Source organism: Ovis aries, chromosome 20, assembly GCF_016772045.2.
Source record: "Ovis aries strain OAR_USU_Benz2616 breed Rambouillet chromosome 20, ARS-UI_Ramb_v3.0, whole genome shotgun sequence".
Lineage (NCBI taxonomy): Eukaryota > Metazoa > Chordata > Mammalia > Artiodactyla > Bovidae > Ovis > Ovis aries.
In genome coordinates, this window is record NC_056073.1 from 23928257 (window position 1) to 23947595 (window position 19339).

A 19339-nucleotide genomic window follows, 5' to 3' on the forward strand; every position below is an offset into this window, starting at 1 on the left:
TCCTTTCAACATGATGTATTAATTATAGCCCTCATGTGGTCAGAAAGTGAAGGTGGGAACCATTTAAACTTGTCCCATATCATGCAGTGTGTAAATGTCAGAACCTGAATGTGAACCCAGGTTTATCCTAGTCAAAAGCCCATCCTGCATCTCCGAAAGCATTGCTTCCTCCCCAGTTCACTCTCATAACTGGCCTTCAGTTTTTTACCCCGTCCATCAAGGTCCTCCTCAAATGCCTCTTGCTCTGCAAGGCCAGCCCTCTTCTCACCTGAGACACTTTGATTGTAAATACTTCTGCTCATTACAGCTGCTTGTTGTATTATTGTGCTCTAGTATGTGTTTTATCAACCCAGCTAATTTACCAGCTGCTTGAGATCACAGCTGATCAGAGGTCCTGGTTCAGTGCCTTGAACACAGTAAGTGTTCAGTTATTGTTGGTTAAACTGAATTGGAAAAGCAATGTTAACTTGAATTAGAACTACACTTACTACCAGATGCAAAGTGGGTACTTCCATCAACGGCTCATTGCATCAGATACCTCTTTGGGGAGTTTTTCTGGCTTCTCTACATGTATGCACGTAAGGAGAATGTAGTGAGATTGAGTGCGTCTTGGAGAATATGCTAGAATATGCCTGACATATGCCAGGTATTCAATAAGGAGTATTTTTTAATTCAAAGTGAAGGGAACAATGGAAACAGTAAGTAGAGAAGTATAAATTCAGTATAATATGAAGTCTGATCTGAGTGTATCAGAGCAAGTAGGAATGGTGAGTTTTTAAAAATATATGTGGTAAAGAGGTAGGGCTCTGGAATCAAACTGTTTGCTTCCCTCAGCCAGCCTTTCTACTTGTTATCTGGAAGAAACTGGGGAAGTTACTTAACCTCTCTGGGTACCAAATCCCTCAGTTCTAAAAAAAAAAAAAAAAAAAGAAGAAGAAGAAGAAGATAACAACAGGATCCAATTCAAAGTAGTTGTGAGGAATAACTGAGAAGATCCATGTAGAACACTTAGCACATACCTAGCACTCAAACTACCTACCGTTGCTGGGACCATCATCATTATCATCAGGAAGGTCTTAATTCTTAGGACTCTGTTCGTAGGAGAAAGAGTTATTTTCTACAGACCTGTGAAATCCTGCAGTCGCCCTGGGTCAATCCTATGAAACCCACAGATTCAGTTCTGGTGTTAAGTTACGGACAGCAGCATGGAGACCATGCGCTTCATTCAAGAAATACTTGGTGTCTCTTTTGTGCCAGACTTGAATGAACAAACTCTTGATTTCGCGGAAGCAAAGGAGGAAAGAAAACAGAGCAGCCAGGAAAAAGGTCAAGAAGGTAAAACCACCAGTAGAAAGAGGAGGTCAATTCAACCCTAAGGGCCATCAAAGGTCAAAATATCAGGGGTTGCCAAAAATCAGAAGGGAGAAGTGATCCAGCACAGCTCCTGCATTAGACCCTAAACAGAACAGATTTCAAACATTGGCCACTTTCAGATAATTTTTCTAGAATTATCGACAGACAGGGCTTTTTAGGGGAGAGAGGCAATAAGAATTAAGGATTTCATTTATTATGTATTACAAATCTGTTCTCATTCCCTTTTTTCCAATTGAAAACTAAATAATGAACAATAATGGCAGGTTTTAAAAATCTTAACTTTGATTTTTATGATAATACTGAAGGACCAACTGGGAGATACTTCAGAGATCCAGTATTTGTGCCCCAGCCCCACCTTTTTCCAAAGTATGGATTTGTGGTCCTTAAGAGCAACTTTGTGAAGAATTTGGGTCCAACTTACAAGCTGAGCATGAAGAAAGGAATGAAGGAAGATGGAGAATGCCAGGGACTCTGGAAACCAGGACACAGTGGATACAGACAACAGCAATGCCAAGCAAGAAAGCAAAGACTGCTTGTCGCTCAGCATAAAGGTCCCAAAGGATACTAAAAGCTTGGCAACCTTCAAAAGCTTCTTGTGCTTCCTGCATGGGGTGGGGGAAACAGCTTGCTTAGTGGGAAAAACCATAGCCCAGGGCCAATCCACTGGCTACATTCATCAAAGAGATGGCTGAGACAGAACAGATTTTTCCTTTCCGTATAGGAATGACTCATGAGCTTATTTATTCAAAAAGTTCCATCCTCCATGGAGAGAGGTGGGTGATAGGGGGTAGGATGATAATAAGCAGTTTATGTTTGTATCGGTCAGCCCCCTCCTCCAGTCCTCATCTCTGCGTATCATATGCACCCCACCAATATCCAGAAGGTGGTCAGTATGTTTTGATCTTTCTGCCTTCTCATCCCATCATAAATAAAGCAAACGACACCACCACTCTTTTTGTTTACTCATAGTCCTTTTAGAAAGGGAATGTACTTGATTGACTAAGAATAAGGACTTTGAGACAGACTGCCTGTGTCAAAATCCTGACTCTGCTGAATTGCAAACTGTGTGACCCTGGGCAAGTTCCCTAACGACCCTGGGCCCCTGTTTCTGTGTCAGTAAAAATGGGGATGATGATAATATTACTTGTACTGCAGAATTATATGAAGATTAAATTAGTTAATATATGAAGAATGATTCCTGAATATTGTTAGTTGTCAACCTGTGTTTAATATTGTGTGTGTGTTAGTCACTAAGTCGTGTCTGACTCTTTGAGATCCCACAGGCTTCTCTCCCACAGGCTACAGGCTTCTCTCTCTGTGGGATTCTCCAAGCAAGAATACTGGAGTGGGTTGCCATTCCCATTGCCAGAGGATCTTCCCGACCCAGGGATTGAACCCGGGTCTCCTGCTTTGCAGGCAGATTCTTTACCATTGGAAGCCGCCAGATGGATTGATGAAAAGATAGGTGAGAGATTGGGGAGATGATAGATTGGTAGAATGTTGCTTTTCTATTTTATTTTTCTGTTCCTTTTCCATCATCTTTGAAAACCATGGCAATAGAAGACCTCGTCATTTCTCAGTCCCATGTTTAAAAGATTCACAAATGCAGACGAGCAGGAGGCATTTACAAACTGCTTCTTTCCATACTCTCCATGTCTTTCAAATATAAGAACACTAAAATTTTCTATAAATCTGTTCTTAGACATATTAGAAAAATTATCCAGTTAGTGAATTAGTCTAATTCCTTTTGGCATGGGGCTATTTACCCCACCGTTAATGAAGGTAGGCTGAACTATCTTTTCTGGTTTTTACTGGGTTATTAAATTCCTCTCTTGTAATAACCCAAAAGAGAAGGTTATAGACATAATTGCCTATTTATTTTCACATTCTTTACTGTGTTGTTCAGAATATCTAAATGACAGATAATTCCCAGATTGGCCTAATTCAGTCTATCTGTGATTATTCACACCATGGATTGTTTCACTTACTGGATAAAATCAGGACGTCTTCCCCAGGGCCTGGACTGGTACCGTTGTGTCCTCCCCAGCCCTCAGCCACGCCTTCCCATGTTTCAGGGAGGGACCATTTTAAAACTGACTTTGGTACAGAGGTAGAAGCTAGAAAACAAAAGGAAAATAACAAGGGTAACGATGAAAATCTGGCTCACTGTGATAACTTGCAAATTCTATCCTTATATTAAGATCCTGGTGACATTTTCACTTCCCCCAAAAAGCTGCCTTCAGATATTTATATTAATGAAAACATTTATCATGTATAAAATAAGTAATTATTCAATCCTTGGATTACCTCCACTTGAAAGGAAAATATATTCTACTTTTGCAATTAAACACTTGTGTTTTGCCTTTATTATGAATAGCACAGCATATGTTTAGCATGAGCCATTTGTAAAATGCGAATATAGAAAGAAAAAGAAAAATAATAACTGCCTACTATCTCACCACCTAGAGATAACTGCCATTAACCTTTTATTTGTGTTTCCTTCCAGAATCTCTCAGCATTTTTATGTAATTTAGATCATATAACTTGTAATTTTACATTCAGTTCTTATTTTACTTGGCAGATTTTCTGGGAAATTCATGAACTCACATAATGAGAGAAAGAATCTCCTCTATTACTTGCTAACTTCATAAGCATAAATAATGAGTGCCTCCTCTATCAGAACTGTCCTAAAAAACAGTGAAATAGTGCAAAAAGAAATCAAATGTCATGCTTGCCCCCAAGGAGGTACTAGCATTGTGTAAGTATGTAAGTAAATACTAGAGGGATAGACTTTAGAAGGGAATTATCTTTGATGGTACCTGACCAAGGCAGGCAGTGAGACCTCACCAGGGGAGGCTTCCTGGAGTCGAAGCATCTGAGCTGCACTTAAAGGCATAGGACCTAATTGGGGTGAAGGGGGTGAGGATATGAACTGAGAGTCTGCACTCTAGAGGGATGAACATAATGGATGGCAAGAAATGAGAGATCATGTGGAAGGACTATAAGCAGTTTGGTATTGCTGAGTCACACAGTCAGAAAGAGACAAGTGATAGGGCCAGAAAAACAACCAGAGGTCAGAGCGGGAAGGGGAACAAAAATGGAGAAGCCAAGGGTCAGCCAGGGGTTTCCAGCATGGGTGGTGTCTGGTGGAGATGCCCATTAAGACCAACATTTGATTAATTCAGTTTGGGCCATTTAATGTTTGGGGTGTCTTTGAAGCTTCCAGGTAGAGATGCACAGCAAGCAGGGGATGGATGTGAATCTGAAGGCTGGGAAAGAACTCTGAATCTGAGAGATGGATCTTGGCATCACTGGCCCAGAGGCCATATTTGAAAATCTGAGGATGGGCTGTGAGAGCTCCTTGGGACTACAGTGTGGAAAGACAAAATGCCTAAGGTCAGAACCATGGAGAACACCTGACTATATTGTCTGTATGAACCCAACTCCCTGCTAGTTATGGTCTAATTAGGGCCCCAGGATAACTTAAAAATACATAGATTATGGTCAAGTAGAAATCCTAGACAATTAGCACAAAATATATCCCACACCATAGAAACCAGGTGATGTCTTAGAACAAAACTTACTGTGAAAGAGGATTTAGAAATATTTTATATCTACTATTATATAATAAATCATAGTGGAAAACCATAAGAAAATAATATATGTATATATGTTGCTGTATACCAGAAACTATAAATCAACTATAAACTTATAAATCAACTATACTTCATTTTTTAAAAAATAGAAATATTTTATAAACACCAGTAGTATAATACATTCTTATAAAGAAACTTTCTAAGTTTCTTTTCAATTTTTTCTTCTTTTCAATGCTATACTCTAAATACCCAGATGGTGATAGGGTGGGGATATTTATTGAGGTGGCCACTAACAGATACCACAAAACAGAAAGAGATGTTCTCATTTCCAGTGATATTTTAAACAGGCAATGATCAGGTTCTTTAAAACCCTATTCCAAGCCTCAAAAACCCTTAGCTGTTTCAATTTTGTATCACACATTAGAAACATTCTTCATTTTTGTCATCTTCACTCTTGTCTATGGGAAGGTTAAACCTGTCTTTAACTGAACAAACTAAATCTTGAAATTGCTATTCTAAGAAATGTTATGATGAATGAATTTGGTTATTTTATACCATATTGCCTTAAAATAAGAACACTTAATAGAGAAGGACATGTTTAGTCTCCTGCAGTTATGAGATGTCTATATAGTTAACATCAGGTTTCCAGGTGACTGTTTTTAATACAGAAAGGAGAGGAGAGGAAAAGAAGCCTAAAGAGTTAAAGCTATCAGCTATATACATGGAGAACCAGAAGAGAGGAATGTCTTGGAAGACTAAGAAATAAAGAATGTCCAGAGAGTAGAAGTGATCTTGTTAATAGCAAAGTTCCAATAAGAGAAGGAATAAGAAGTGGCTGCTGAATGTGACAACCAGGACATGGCTGATCAAGATGAAGAGAGTGTCAGTGGAGTGCTGGAGGTGGAAACCACTTGAATTGTAGCAGACTTAGGAGGACACTAGAAGTGGGGAAGAAAAGACATTAGGTCTGATCACGCAAAACACTTATTGAGAAAAGGATCTGAGATCCTGAGCCTTTGATCTGTCTTCCTACTCTTTAGAATAATTAGACTTCTCTTAAAACTGCAGCCCATGAACACTGTTCAAGACCAACATTTCCCTCTCAAATTTGTCAGTCAACAACAGCCACCACTTGAGATGGTCTCCAACTCGTTATGTGAGCCAAATATTGCCATCTAATCCTTCGTTTACCCAGCTCTTTTTTCCCTTCCTTCCTTTATTTTTTAAATTATTTATTTATTTTGCTTTACACTATTGTATTGGTTTTGCCGTACATTGACTAGAATACGCCACAAATGTACACTTGTTCCCCATCTTGAACCCCGCTCCCACCTCCCTCCCCATCCCATCCCTCTGGGTCATCCCAGTGCACCAGCCCAGAGCACCCTGTCTCATGCATCGAACCTGGACTGGCAATTCGTTTCACATATGTTATTTTACATGTTTCAATGACATTCTCCCAAATCCTTGCACCCTCGCCCTCTCCCACAGAGTCCAAAAGACTGTTCAATATATCTGTGTCTCTTTTGCTGTCTCGCATACAGGGTTATCATTACCATCTTTCTAAATTCCATATATATGCATTAGTATACTATATTGATGTTTTTCTTTCTGGTTTACTTTACTCTGTATAATAGGCTCCAGACTCATCCACCTTATTAGAACTGATTCAAATGTATTATTTTTAATGGCTGAGTAATATTCCATTGTGTATATGTACCACAGTTTTCTTGTCCATTCATCTGCTGATGGACATCTAGGTTGCGTCCAAGTCCTGGCTATTATAAACAGTGCTTTTTATGGCTCTGCATCAAGAGAAGGCTCATCTTTTGATAAGTCTGCAGAAGCAATATCAACTGGAGGAAGATTCAGTGTCTATGAATTTTTTTTTAATTGAGAGGTACTGAACAGAAGGAGCCAGGAATGATGGAGAGGTTAACTTCATTTGCTGATAAAATAAAGTTCGAAAGATGCTAGAAGGGATGGATTGACTTGAAATAGGAGAAAGGCTGACAGATTTCAAAGCCAGAAGAAAGGAAATAAACCCGATCTGTGGGGAAAGGGAGGGCAAATTTAGAAAAAGAGTATCCAATTATCTGCTGCTGCTAAGTCGCTTCAGTCGTGTCCAACTCTGTGCAACCCCACAGATGGCAGCCCACCAGGGTTGGGATCCCCCATCCCTGGGATTATCCAGGCAAGAACGCTGGAGTGGGTTGTTATTGCCTTCTCCGTCCAATCATCTGAATGTTTGTAAATGACTGTCAACAACAGTTGCAATTAGCCCCCACTGAAATGACAACATGGCTGAGCTAAAAGCTCCTCAGAAATATTTTCACTTTCCCCTGATGTGAGTTGCTTCACCCTTTTCCTCTCCTTCATCTTTTATAAAGCACCATGGATACCGAGAGAAAACCAGTGAAGTCACAGTGTCAGGGGAGCATTAAAGACCTGCCCTGGGTCTTCAGAAAACTGGGTACCGTCTTGACCCAGATGAGCATACCTCCTTAACCCAACCTGCCTAAGCAGCACTAAGCAGCTTTCATCAGCACCACCTTCTCTGCTTCTTCCTAACACTGGTCCATACATACTTTAATTTCTGCTTCCTTGGAGTTTCCAACGTCCCCAAAATGACCAGCACAGTCGACTCAGGTTAAGTCCTCAATTAAATAAAAGGCTAAAAGACTCTTAGCAGAACACCTAAACCCAAATTATATTTTCTGAATTACATGTTCATTGAATCTCTTAATGGGAACATATACATGGAATTCCATTACTTATTCCATTCTTGTTTTATCAAAGAATTTTTGATATTGCAAACATTTTACTGGTTTTCATAGAGCTCTCCATTAAACAAAACCCACGCCCTTAGTTTAATTTTGACATTAGTGCTTATATCCCATATGATAGAGATCAATCAATGCCTTGGAACCATATTAATAATAAATATTTGAATATAACAAATGGTAACATACTAGTTCCATAACTCCCTGGGTCTTAGGATAGTTTTCTATCCCAGTCTATTCCAAGCTTTTCTGTTCCAAGCTACAAAAATTGGCTATATAATAATAAATTTAATGTAACTCATAAATTAAAATATACCAAAAAAAGAGTAGCTTGAACACTTTAGGGTTTACAGGGTATAACAGAAAGAACACTGGCCTGAGTTGGAAACCTGAGTCCTCATCCAGGCTCATCCAGGCTCAACCACTGATTGTGTAAACTATTTAATCTTTAGGCTTCCATGTCCTTATTTGTAAAATGAAGCAATTGGATAGGATACTTTATGGGGTTCCTTCTCTTACTAAAATTCTACAACTCTATGAAGCAATAGCTTTCTATTTATCCAGCATGCTGCAATTGACAGGCCAAGTGAAGCATCTCCCAGTTAAATTGACCCCTGCTGAAAAGTCCCAGATACCAGCTACCCACAATGTCCTTCCAAAGAGTCCTTAATACAGAATTCTTCACACTAAGTGCTGAGTGCCATGTTATGCTGATGAAAGCTGCCCGAACCAGGAATGGCCACTTACAGGTGCAGATGGCCCAGGATCCTCCCAGTGGACCTGGCATGAGAGCTCCCCCTACAGGTGGTTATCTACAAAATAAGGGCTCACCCAACCAATCGCATCTCTTCTGGGGGAGTCTGAACACAGAAACAATCATAAGATACTTCTCCTTGGTAACAATTATTTTAAAAGGAACATATTCCTTGATTAATTAGTCATTTGATTGACACCTCCCAGTGGCCATAAGACCTCATGAAGTCAAAGAGCACTCCATCTTGCTCACCATTGTAGCCTCCTACACATCACATGGGAGGCATTCAACAAAGACTTGTGAGTCACCTAAAGGAAAAAAGTGAAAAAGGAACAGGAACATAAAGAGCAAAGGCGATGGCAGTTCACAGATATAAAAACAAAGAATCCCATTCTTCTCAGGCAAATAAGCATGGAACAGTCAAAGTCAGTACTTCTAGTTTATAGCTTTAGTGCAATACCTTATCCTCGTTTATTTATTAATTTAAATGGAGGACTTAAAAAAAATAAAACAAATGGAGGAATTAAATCATTTTCTGATTAGCCTGGCTCTTCTCTGACATAACACACAAAAAATGCCACTGGAAATCAAAGGAAAACTCAGCCTTTGAAAAGATTTATCCCTGCTGCAAATGTATAGTTAAACTGCCTCCGAATAAACAAAAACAAACAATGAAATACATTAGAAGGTGCTTATGAGTCATTTAGTCTTTGAGAGTTTAGCTTTTATGAGTTAGGAAGATTTCACAGAACCATCCGACTTTTGAGGAGGGTTTGTTTACCCTGATTTCCTGAAATTACTGGGAACAATTAAAGTTTTGAGATACCCTGAATTTTTCTTTCCATTTGGTGGGGGCCTAATGGCCCATCTGCAGATCTGGACTCCTGTGTGCACATATGGTCCATAATTTATGAAACGTGCTTATTTACATGTTGTAATTCTTACTTTCCAATGTTTTAAAATGCAGCACTCTTATATCTTTCTTTGACATGCATACATATATTTTAGCTGTAGGGGTGACACAATGAAGACTTGTCAGACATAAAAACTTTAGGGTTGATACCTTCCCTACAAAAAAATATGACGGGAGAAATTTATAAAATGATGGGAAGACATCCTTTTGCATTCGGCAGTTCTATTTGGTGAGTTAACACTTACCTGAAATAGTTGGGCCCACACCTTTCCTCACCTGGAGAACTACTTTAACTTGGCCTTCACCTGAAACTGAAAGAATCACAGTTGGATAAGATACAAAGATTTTCTTAATACAAAAGATATTCATGTGTGAGAAAGATGACTTTATGTTAAATTCTCCCCAGTCTAATCACATTTTCAAAGCAAACAAACAAACAAAAAAATGCAGTCCTTGTTAGTTAGTCTAACAATTGATTTCCAGCATTTGATTTTGATTGTTTGCTTTTGATTAAACTTAATCACAGTGAGGTTTCCAAGAGAATCAGCACATAAATAATTAGGGGAAAAAATCCTTTGACCATATGTTCTTTGGAGGCCAGTGTTGGTCAGCAGGACATCCCTCATATGTTATTTCCCTTCCATCAGTTTGGAGGCTCAGCTTTTGGAATTCGTGTGGTTTTCACCAATAGAATTCAGATCACCCATGAAATGTACTTGCTTTACCGTTATCCAGGCAAATTGTCCTTTTAATGAAGTCGTTTCTCCAACCCCCCTCCTCACTTTCTCCTCCTATCTTCCAGACCAACTGAGCACATTTGAAAGGCCTGGGGTTCATTAATTTTAAGTGTTCAATAAATTAGTGAAAATAATCAAAAGGCCTGATTCTTTCTGATAATGACAATTTGATGTCAGTATAAACCAGTAGATTAAGCTGGGAACATATGCTCCTTTGCCAAGAGAGGCTGCTATAATTAAATAGTGAATGCATCTACAAGGTGCTCTCACGCCTGATTAATTAGTAATCAGGTGCACGAACCCCACTTTTCAGTAACACCTTGTCTCTCATTGGTTAATTACCTTTCTGCCTTATCAGATGCCATGAAGGCCAAAACCTCCCACCGCTGAAGAGCCCAATGATGCCGAAGGTTGCAGCCCTGGGGCCTTGGTCCCACTCATGCCCCCCATTTGCCTCTCCCTGGAGCACTAAACCCTTTCCTCTGTGGCAGGTTTGGAGTAGACCAAGGATCATTCTTTCTAATTACAAAGCATAAGCTTCAGAACATTACAAAGAAAATAAGTCCCCAAAACACCCATGATGAGACCTCTCTGATTTTATTCTTTCTTTTGTTGATTATTCTCATTTAAAATTTTTCTGTAATAACCTATAGCAGAATATCATCTTCAGAAATACAGAATCATGATGCTGTATACCTGAAACTAATATAATATTGAAAATCAGCTCTACTTCAGTGAAAAATATTTTCCCTATTATAAAATGTGTGTGTCTGTGGCTTTCTCCTTACACTGTACACATTTTGAGACCAGGAACAATGGCCAACTTGTTCTTCATGTGTTCTCCTTCATCATTCCTTCCAAAAGTTTGCTTATATTGTTTTTTTATACTATTGCCCATTTTACCCACTTTTCTAACTTAATAATAATAATTAATAATAAAGCCACCAGCTCAACATCTCATCTCTTTTTTCCCTATAATGTCTAATATCCATTTCTACTCACACCGATCTATGCATTTCCTCAAGTTGAAAAGTGCATCTAGAACCAAACTGTGATACTTATAGCAAGGTCACTCTCAATGAGCAAATATTATTGTGCATCAACTGTGGTGAATTCAGGACTGCCTCGATCCTCAGCTCTGTCTCTAAATCTCTGAGGGAGGGGTTTTTCTCCTGTATCTTAAGATCCTAGACATTGTTGGGCATGTATATCTTGACTCTCATGAACCAATCTAGATAAACTGCTCTACTCTGGATGCCAGGATTTATTAATAACTCACCATTTCAACAAATTAAACAATTGGAGGCAAGAAATAACCCTTTTAAAGGAACTCAAAGACAAAGTAGTAAAAAAGTTCGATTCAATCAGAAAGAAAAGTCAAATTTATGGCAAAATGACATCTAAAACACACATAAGTCTATAACAGTAAAATACCCTTGCACAAGAGAAAGGAATAAAATATTGTAATAGAATCAAACTCTAGGAAAGGTAAATTTTAAAAAAATTCTGAGAATCATTTGGAAAGGGAAGTTAGCTCACTTAAAGATGTTATTAAAATCATCCTTGTACTCACAGATATAGAAAACAAACGTATGGTTGCCAAAGGTGAAGGAAGGACAAAGTAGGAGTTTGGGATTAGCAGATACACAATACTATACATAAATAAACACAAGGGCCAACTTTATAGTACAGGGAATATTCAATATCTTGTAATAAGCCATAGTGGAAAAGAATAAGAAAAAGAATATATGTGTGTGTGGGGGGGAGGGGTGGTGTATAACTGAATTGCTTTACTGTGCAGCAGAAACTAACAGAACATTGTATATCAACTAGATTTCAACAAAAAAAACTCAATTATCCTTGTTAATAATTTCCAGGCATTTATAAATTTTAGTACATCTGTGCCTTCTTCCTTAAGACACAGCCCCTGAGGTAAAGAAAGTGAAAAAACATCACATGTAAAGAGTCTTTTTCAAAGCTACTCTAGCAATTGTATAATGATTTATTCAACCCAAAATATATAATATTTATACTTAGGGGAGAATAGAAACATCATTTTTCCCACTACATAGAGGAGGGGCTTTGAAGTAAAGGGAAAGTAATCCATGCATCCAGAATCCCTGGCTTCCCTGGTGGCTCAGACATTAAAGCATCTGCCTGGAATGCGGGAGACCTGGGTTCGACCCCTGGGTCAGGAAGATCCCCTGGAGAAGGAAATGCAACCCACTCTAGTACTCTTGCCTGGAGAATCCCATGGAGGGAGGAGCCTGGTAGGCCACAGTCCATGGGGTCGCAAAGAGTTGGACACGACTGAGCGACTTCACACACACACAAAGGATCCCACCAGCAGTGCAGCATCTGGCACTGAAGTTAACACTGACTATACAGTCCTGATAGGCAGCAGTGATGATTACCCAGAAGACTGAAAAGGTGAACCCTGGACATCTCTGACTCCCATGATAGGCTGTCTCACTTTCCTTTGTCCACTAAAGCCCTCACCCAGGCCCTGTTCCTTGTAAACCAAGGCTCCCTGGAGCAGCGAGCTGGCACACCTGCACCTCTGTACCAGTGGCTTCCAAGCTGGGCAGATTCTGGCTTTGTTCAGCCTCTATAGGTATACAGACGGCTCCAACCTCCAGAGCAACCTCTTCCTCAAAGCAGACATTGAAACCATTAATAAAATAGGCATTGAAAAGCTATTACTCATTTTATTAAAGCCAGTATGTAAATATCATTCAATCTGAGAAGAGAAGCAGTTTCAGTAGCAGAGAAAATGGGGCACAAAAGTAGGAAAAATGAGAAAAGTCTGATTTCCTACACTGCATGCCCCCTGCGGGCTGCCTCTGAGCACGTGTGCTGATGCAGTAGGCTGCTTCTTCCCAAACACCCTTTCTAAGCTGAGAGTAAACAGGAAGCTTGTGGGTGAAATTCAGCAGCCTGGATTTGAATCCTAGACCTTCCAGGTCCTCCATGTGGGTAACTGACAAGTTCTGAGCCTCACTCACTTCCTCTGAAAACAGGAATCATCCTATTACCTATATCATAGCGTGATCAGGAAGAAAAGATGGGCTAATCCAGGTAACACGCTTAGCACAGGACTTGGTTTCAATGAACAATACGTGTGAGTCATCATCAATACTGTTATTAAGACATGCTCATTTTTCTAGGAGCCAGTTAACAAAACCAAGGGAAAAAATGCTTTTATTCTTCTGACAGCTGCACCTAATCATGATGAGCCCTAGTATTCCAAGTTGTAAGCAACTTAACCAGATCTACTAAAGTTTGCTAAAGTGCTTTGACTCTATAAAAGACAGTATAAATGCCGTGTCATTTCCAATGTGGGTACATACAAAGAAGGATAAAAATCATCTGAGACTTAAGCTATTGACTCAGGGAGAGTTTAAGAGCCTAACACAAGCTGTGATATTGTACATATGTTTTCTCAGTGCTTACGATTTCTGATTTTGTGTTTGTAAGATGAGAACGGTTAATCTCCTTTGTTTATCAATGGAAACTCACTGCCGTTGATCCTTCCCAGATTGTAAGAATATCTGGTTGGCCCTCAAAAAGAAAAGAAGTCTTTAAGTCAATTACGGCCAAATTATTCTGATGAGTGCTATATGATCTAAGCTTGCTATAAACACAGACCTCTAGGAGGAAGGGAAAAACGTGTAAGAAAATGGCTCCCGGTGAGAGAGGAATTACTCAAGTAGATCTGATTCTTGTGCCTGCCAGAGTGATGTGTTGTGCTGGCAAATTCTGTCCTCCTGAGGGCCCTAGGGAAGAGAAAAATTAATTGATTCTCTCCCAGAGCAGGTCCCATTTTCTCTTGGAATTTTGGAGGGGAAGAGTACCTGTCTATCTAAAAAGAAAAAACACCTGGCATCTTAGCAATAGATCCCCTGCCTGTTTTCTTCTTCATTCTATCCCCTGCTCACTTGGCCTCTGAGGATTGTACAGTGAATCTCCCTACATACAAACCTTCAAGTTGCAAACTTTCAAAGACGTGAAAGTGTATCCTGTTCCAGTAAGGAACCAGAACCAGCGCCATCAGCATCGGGTGTCACTGAAACTGCACCTTGCCCTCCGTCTCCTTGCTGACAATCCTTCAGCTCTATCCTCTCCCACCTCCTCTCCCTCCTCCAGTCAGTGACTCTTTTTGCCTGCTCACTCGATGCCAGCCCCTGTGTGCCAGCTGTTGTACTGTACTACTGTACTTTTCAAGGTCCTATACTGTAAGTTTAAAAATGTTTTATTTGGAGGTCTGTTCAGTTTTTATGTATTGTGTGAAAAGTATTACAAACCTATTACAGTACACTACTATATAGCTGATTGTGTTAGCTGGGTACCTAGGTTAACTTTGCTGGACTTATGCACAAGTTACGCATAATTATAGAACTGAATTCCCTTGTATGTAGGCAACTTGTTATGCACACATTGGGACTTCTCGCTCAGCCCACATTTATCTAGGCTGAGTCACCCTCTAACTGCGTGTGGACAGAACAGAAAAGAGCAAGTGCTTCTGTGTCTGTGAGTTCCATCCAGTCTTATCAACTCATGCCTGCTTTCCATCTCTGTTGGCCCTGGACACACTTCCAGCACCATCTTCATGGGCCAGCTCTTGGGTTGGTCCTCTCTTGGCATTTTCATCTTCACTTGCCCTGTTGGCCTCTACCACTTCTCACAACTCCTGTGCCCTCCTGCCCTGCTTCTCCCTCCCTGTTCAATTCTTGCTGCCTAGAAATCAGCTCTTTAACCCAGCCACAGAGAAGGCTGTTTTGTCAACTGGTTCCTGGGCAGCTAAAGCTTGATTTGCAGGACCACACTCCTGTCTGGTTCCAGCCTCTCAGAGATAGCCACTGAGACACCTCAGCACTCATCACTCAGGATCTTTTCAAGACCTTCAAAGAAACCAGATACGAAGATCCTTCTAAGACTTGTGAGTCTTCTATTACTCCCAATAACATTCATTCATAAAAGGGTGTATTTTTTTAAGAGCAAAAGAATTTGATCAAGATGTCGACAGATACATCTACATTAAACAGTCCTGAGAGTTGGCTCAATTATACCTTCTTAATTAACTCAGAGAACAATCACAATTGTTATTCTGACTCAGAGCAATGTTTGCTGCACTTGCGCAGCAGGCGTGTGATTCCCGGGCCCTGTGCAGAACCAGCGCCTCTGGCAGGGGGGCAGGGAACCTGGAAGCAAGCATTCCAGCTGAGTACCCAGGAGGCACACTTAGAAAGCACTTATGGAAGGAAGTTTACAAATCTCAAAATGCGATTTTTACTCAGAGGCAGGTGTTCTTAGCAAATGAGGAAAGGGACCCAGAATTTTTTTTAAAAAAAAGATCCTTACATTCACAATTCTTACTTTTCATCATTTATACCAAGAACTTGAAGGTCAAAGTCTACTCCCAAAATATAAAATAAATGTGATGATTCTAGTAGGATAAAAGTTTTAATAGTTATGGATGTTAATATATTTTAGAGAAAGCAAGTAGGTCACTAAACCCATGATTTTATGGATATTATTGCTTTAAAAGAGAAGGACTTTAAAAATAAAACAGTGTGGGAGTCGACTTTAGAAAATTATCAAGTAAGTAATAGTATAGGAGGTAGGATGAGACGGTGTGAAGGTGTTACTCAAATGCCTAAAGTTTAAGAAGTACTGTTAATAAGTATAAGTTTTTCCTACAAATAGAAGAAAGAAGATTTGGTTTACAAGGGTAGGAACATAAGCTTGGATTAAAACAAAACAAAACAAAACACTAGTATACTAGAAACAGCACTGAAACAATCAGAAAATCCAAGTCACGAAACTGGTTAGACCACCTGTGACCTGTATGAACCAAAGCCAGCCACCAGCATCACTGAGAATGAGCTCCTTAACCTTGAGTGATTCCTTGAAAGTGTATCTGATTCTGACTCCTGGGTTTTCCTTCCTTCCTTCTTTCTTTCCTTTCTCTGTTTCTTCCTTCTCCTTATGGAGAAGTTGCTCGTAATTGGGAAGCAAAAATCACTTCTCACATCCACAGCTCCCGTTCCAGTCTCTATTTTTGCCATAAAGGTTTGCCATGCATGTCCCTGAAGTCAACTGTCTATATTACCGGTACAAAATCCTTGGGGATCTTTGGGGAATGAGTTTTCTATAAGAATGTAAATTAATTTATTAACTAGAATGCCATAGATTGCCTCAGAGGGCCTCAACATGGGAATGGGTACAGAGTTTCAAAGGATTATGATTCTGCCCTGTTCACAGAATCCTCCCCCAAGAGCTCTGGGGAACGAGCTGAGTCTTCCCTCCTTAGATTCTGGCAAGATTCCTCCTTGAGGAGTTGCATGGGGTTTCCTAGACCCGCTGAGAAACAGAAGGGTCCAGGTAGCAGGCAGCTCCATCCCAGGACCTTAGCACTTTGAGGAGATAGAAACCTGGGCAGTTAGGAAAACACTCTTTATTTTCAGGATCTCTCAAATTAAAGCATCATTTCTGAGACCTCAGTGTGATGTGACCTAAGTTCTTTGGAGTAATAGGAACAAACAATAAAGTCCATTTGTCTTTCTATCCACAGCCCTCTTGCCCTCATGGACAAGAGCCCCGGATTCTTGCCAAAGAGCCTATCTTTATCCTGGTGAGTGGGACATTTGGAAACAAGCACCAGCCAGCCTGGCTAGACGTGTCTGTTTTTTCAGTCTGATGAGAAGAAGGTGGTACATGGGAGCCTCTGAGCCTAGCAGGCGGACTTTCTCAGCTGCCACCTCGCACAATATCCCAGCTCGGCTGCATCTCCGCTGTGCGAGTGGGGGCTGTGTGAACTCAGGAGGGCGAGTGTGAATAGCTCGGCATCTGATATGAATTTATCACCGGCTGCTGGTTGGGCGGGGGATAGAGCAAAGGGAAGGGGCTGTGAGTGTTTAATGCATCCCGCCACAACCCAACAGTTTGCCCTAAAGAGCCTCTTCCCTGTATAAAAAGGACAGGGTCAAAAGTAAGTTGACCTCAGACAGAATGCACGATTATTAGAAGAGGACGGTGCGGGAACAGCTGCTGGGACCCCACTGGTTCCGCATCAGGCTTCCAAGAGTCAGAATATGAATAATCAACTCAGGATTGTTTTCTCCACCCCTCTTCACCCCCACCACCTCCCCCCAACCTTGTCCTCCTGTTTGGGGCAAGTCCTATTCTATTTCTACAGGAAGAAGCATAGCCCTCCCTAGCAGCTGCAATAATTGTGTTCCTATTGTGATGAAGACCTCCTCCTGGCCACCCCCCTACAAGTGGCCATTGTCAGCATGGAGTCAGTGATTACACGCTCCGCCTGATGCTTTGGGGGGCCCAGCTGCCTAAGAGCTGACACACGAGCGTGTGCGGAAGGCCAGGGAGGGGGCCAGTGGAGGTGGAGGCAAGAAGTGGTACAGGGGGAGGGAATCCCACGTCTGTGAGATGGGACTCTGACATACCAGACCTTTTGCATAAGTCAAGCCCAGAACAAATGAGGCTTTATCAGGCCCCAGTGACAAGGGGTCTCATCTGCCTTTGAAGTGGAGCAGAGCATGGGGCCTAGCAGCTTTTCCTCCTTTGGACCAAGCAAACATCCTTCTTTGATACGCTACATGCTCATTATCTCTGCCCCATTTAATGATTTTTGATTGAAGGGTGGCGGCTGGGATGCTGAGAAGATCGTTAGAGAGGCTCCAGTCCAGCCAAGCCCCGCAAGAAAGGCTTTCCTTGTGCCCAGGCCTAAATTCGGAATTTCTTAACAGTGTGCGCTTGTTCTTAGAGGCAGATAAGGGCTGAGCGTGAAATTCTTAATTAAGCAATAAATAGAGAGTGGGGTGTCAGCAGATGTACCCAGTAGCCATGGCAACGGGAATCACATGGGCGAGAGTGCTGAGACTAGATGTAGGCCTCAGGCCTGGGCCTGACTGACAGCTGAAGAATCCTACAAAGCTTGTACACCAGATTAATTAGCTGACTAATTATTTCATAGCGTTAATGTAACTAAAAAATAAAAATAGTTCACCATGAACTGAAACATTCCTGGGGGAAAAAAAAGAACTACAGGGACAGAGGCAGTGGGATATTGACTGCATGCGTAAGGCAGAGATGGGAGTGCTGGTGGATCCAACAGCAGAAACTGAAAAAGGGGTTCTCTGGATTTGACTCCGACTTTGAAACTATAAAGGAACTCTTGTTTTACAGTCAGACCTGTCCATAAGCATGGCGTAGAAGTGACAGTTCATGACTACCATTCATAACAGTTTATTCTAGCAAATATTGCCCCTCCGGGACCCTAACACAAACTATAGCATGCAAGGACTTCACTCGTGGTCTGTGTTTAAGTGGTTCCCCGGGCAGAAATCTCAGGGGCATCAGAAAGGCAACCTGAACCAATCTCCTTACAAGAGATGTTTTTAAATGAGCGAGGTTATCTTAGTCTGTGGGTAACAATTGCTTAAGTGGTATTAAGTTTCAATCAGGGGACCCATATATCATACATGTCATGTTATCATGAATCTGTTATCTTACAAAAGCTAGTCAAGGAAAATAGAATGAGACTCTTGCAGACAAGTTATGACAGGTACACCGAGTTCAAGGCACCTGAGATTGTTCCTCTTCAGGGTAGAGGTGGAGGTGGGAAAAGAAAGAACTGTTTTAGAGAAGTCATCTACTGAGAAAGTGTATAGTGAAATAACAATGCGTGCTAATCACACTTGAAGAGGCTGGGTGTTTTGTACCACAATTCCAATAGATAAGTAAGCTTAGCCTCCTCGTATGGATGTAGCCACAGAGGAAGGGAACATTTATAATTCCATGCCCCAGGTAAAATAACCAGCCAGCCACTGATTAAAGCCCGAAGCCCCAAACTCTGGCCGTGAGCTGTCCAAAGAAGCTGCTTTCTGTAAAGACGTTTGCCGAACAAAGGCAAAACTTGCCTTGGTAAAGAAGAGAAAAGCAAGGGTCAAAGAATATTATATGTGCGGGATTTTTTTCTTTGTCATTGGGGATCGGTGAGAAACGTTCTCCCGGAAACCTGCCGGGCACCCCCTAGCCTGGCTGGTCAGTGGTCCACGATTATTGAGTGGGCAGCACACTCTAGTGGACAGGCACAGCCAGGAGCCAGAATGCCTGGGTTCTACTTTCTGCCAATCTCGCTGGGTCGGAAAGGAGTCAGGCAT

General features: G+C 41.0%; 1 protein-coding gene across 3 annotated transcripts in view; it reads right to left on the minus strand.

Annotated features, from left to right (window-relative positions):
- Positions 1–19339, minus strand: part of PKHD1 (PKHD1 ciliary IPT domain containing fibrocystin/polyductin) — a 454852-nt gene that overhangs the window by 203267 nt on the left and 232246 nt on the right. For all 3 annotated transcript variants that reach the window (XM_060403704.1, XM_060403705.1, XM_027959080.3), the window contains exons 51-52: positions 9666–9731; positions 3363–3491 (exon numbers count right to left, since the gene is read on the minus strand). In XM_060403704.1, the coding sequence (XP_060259687.1) occupies positions 3363–3491; positions 9666–9731 (195 nt within the window). The remainder of the gene's footprint in view (positions 1–3362; positions 3492–9665; positions 9732–19339) is intronic.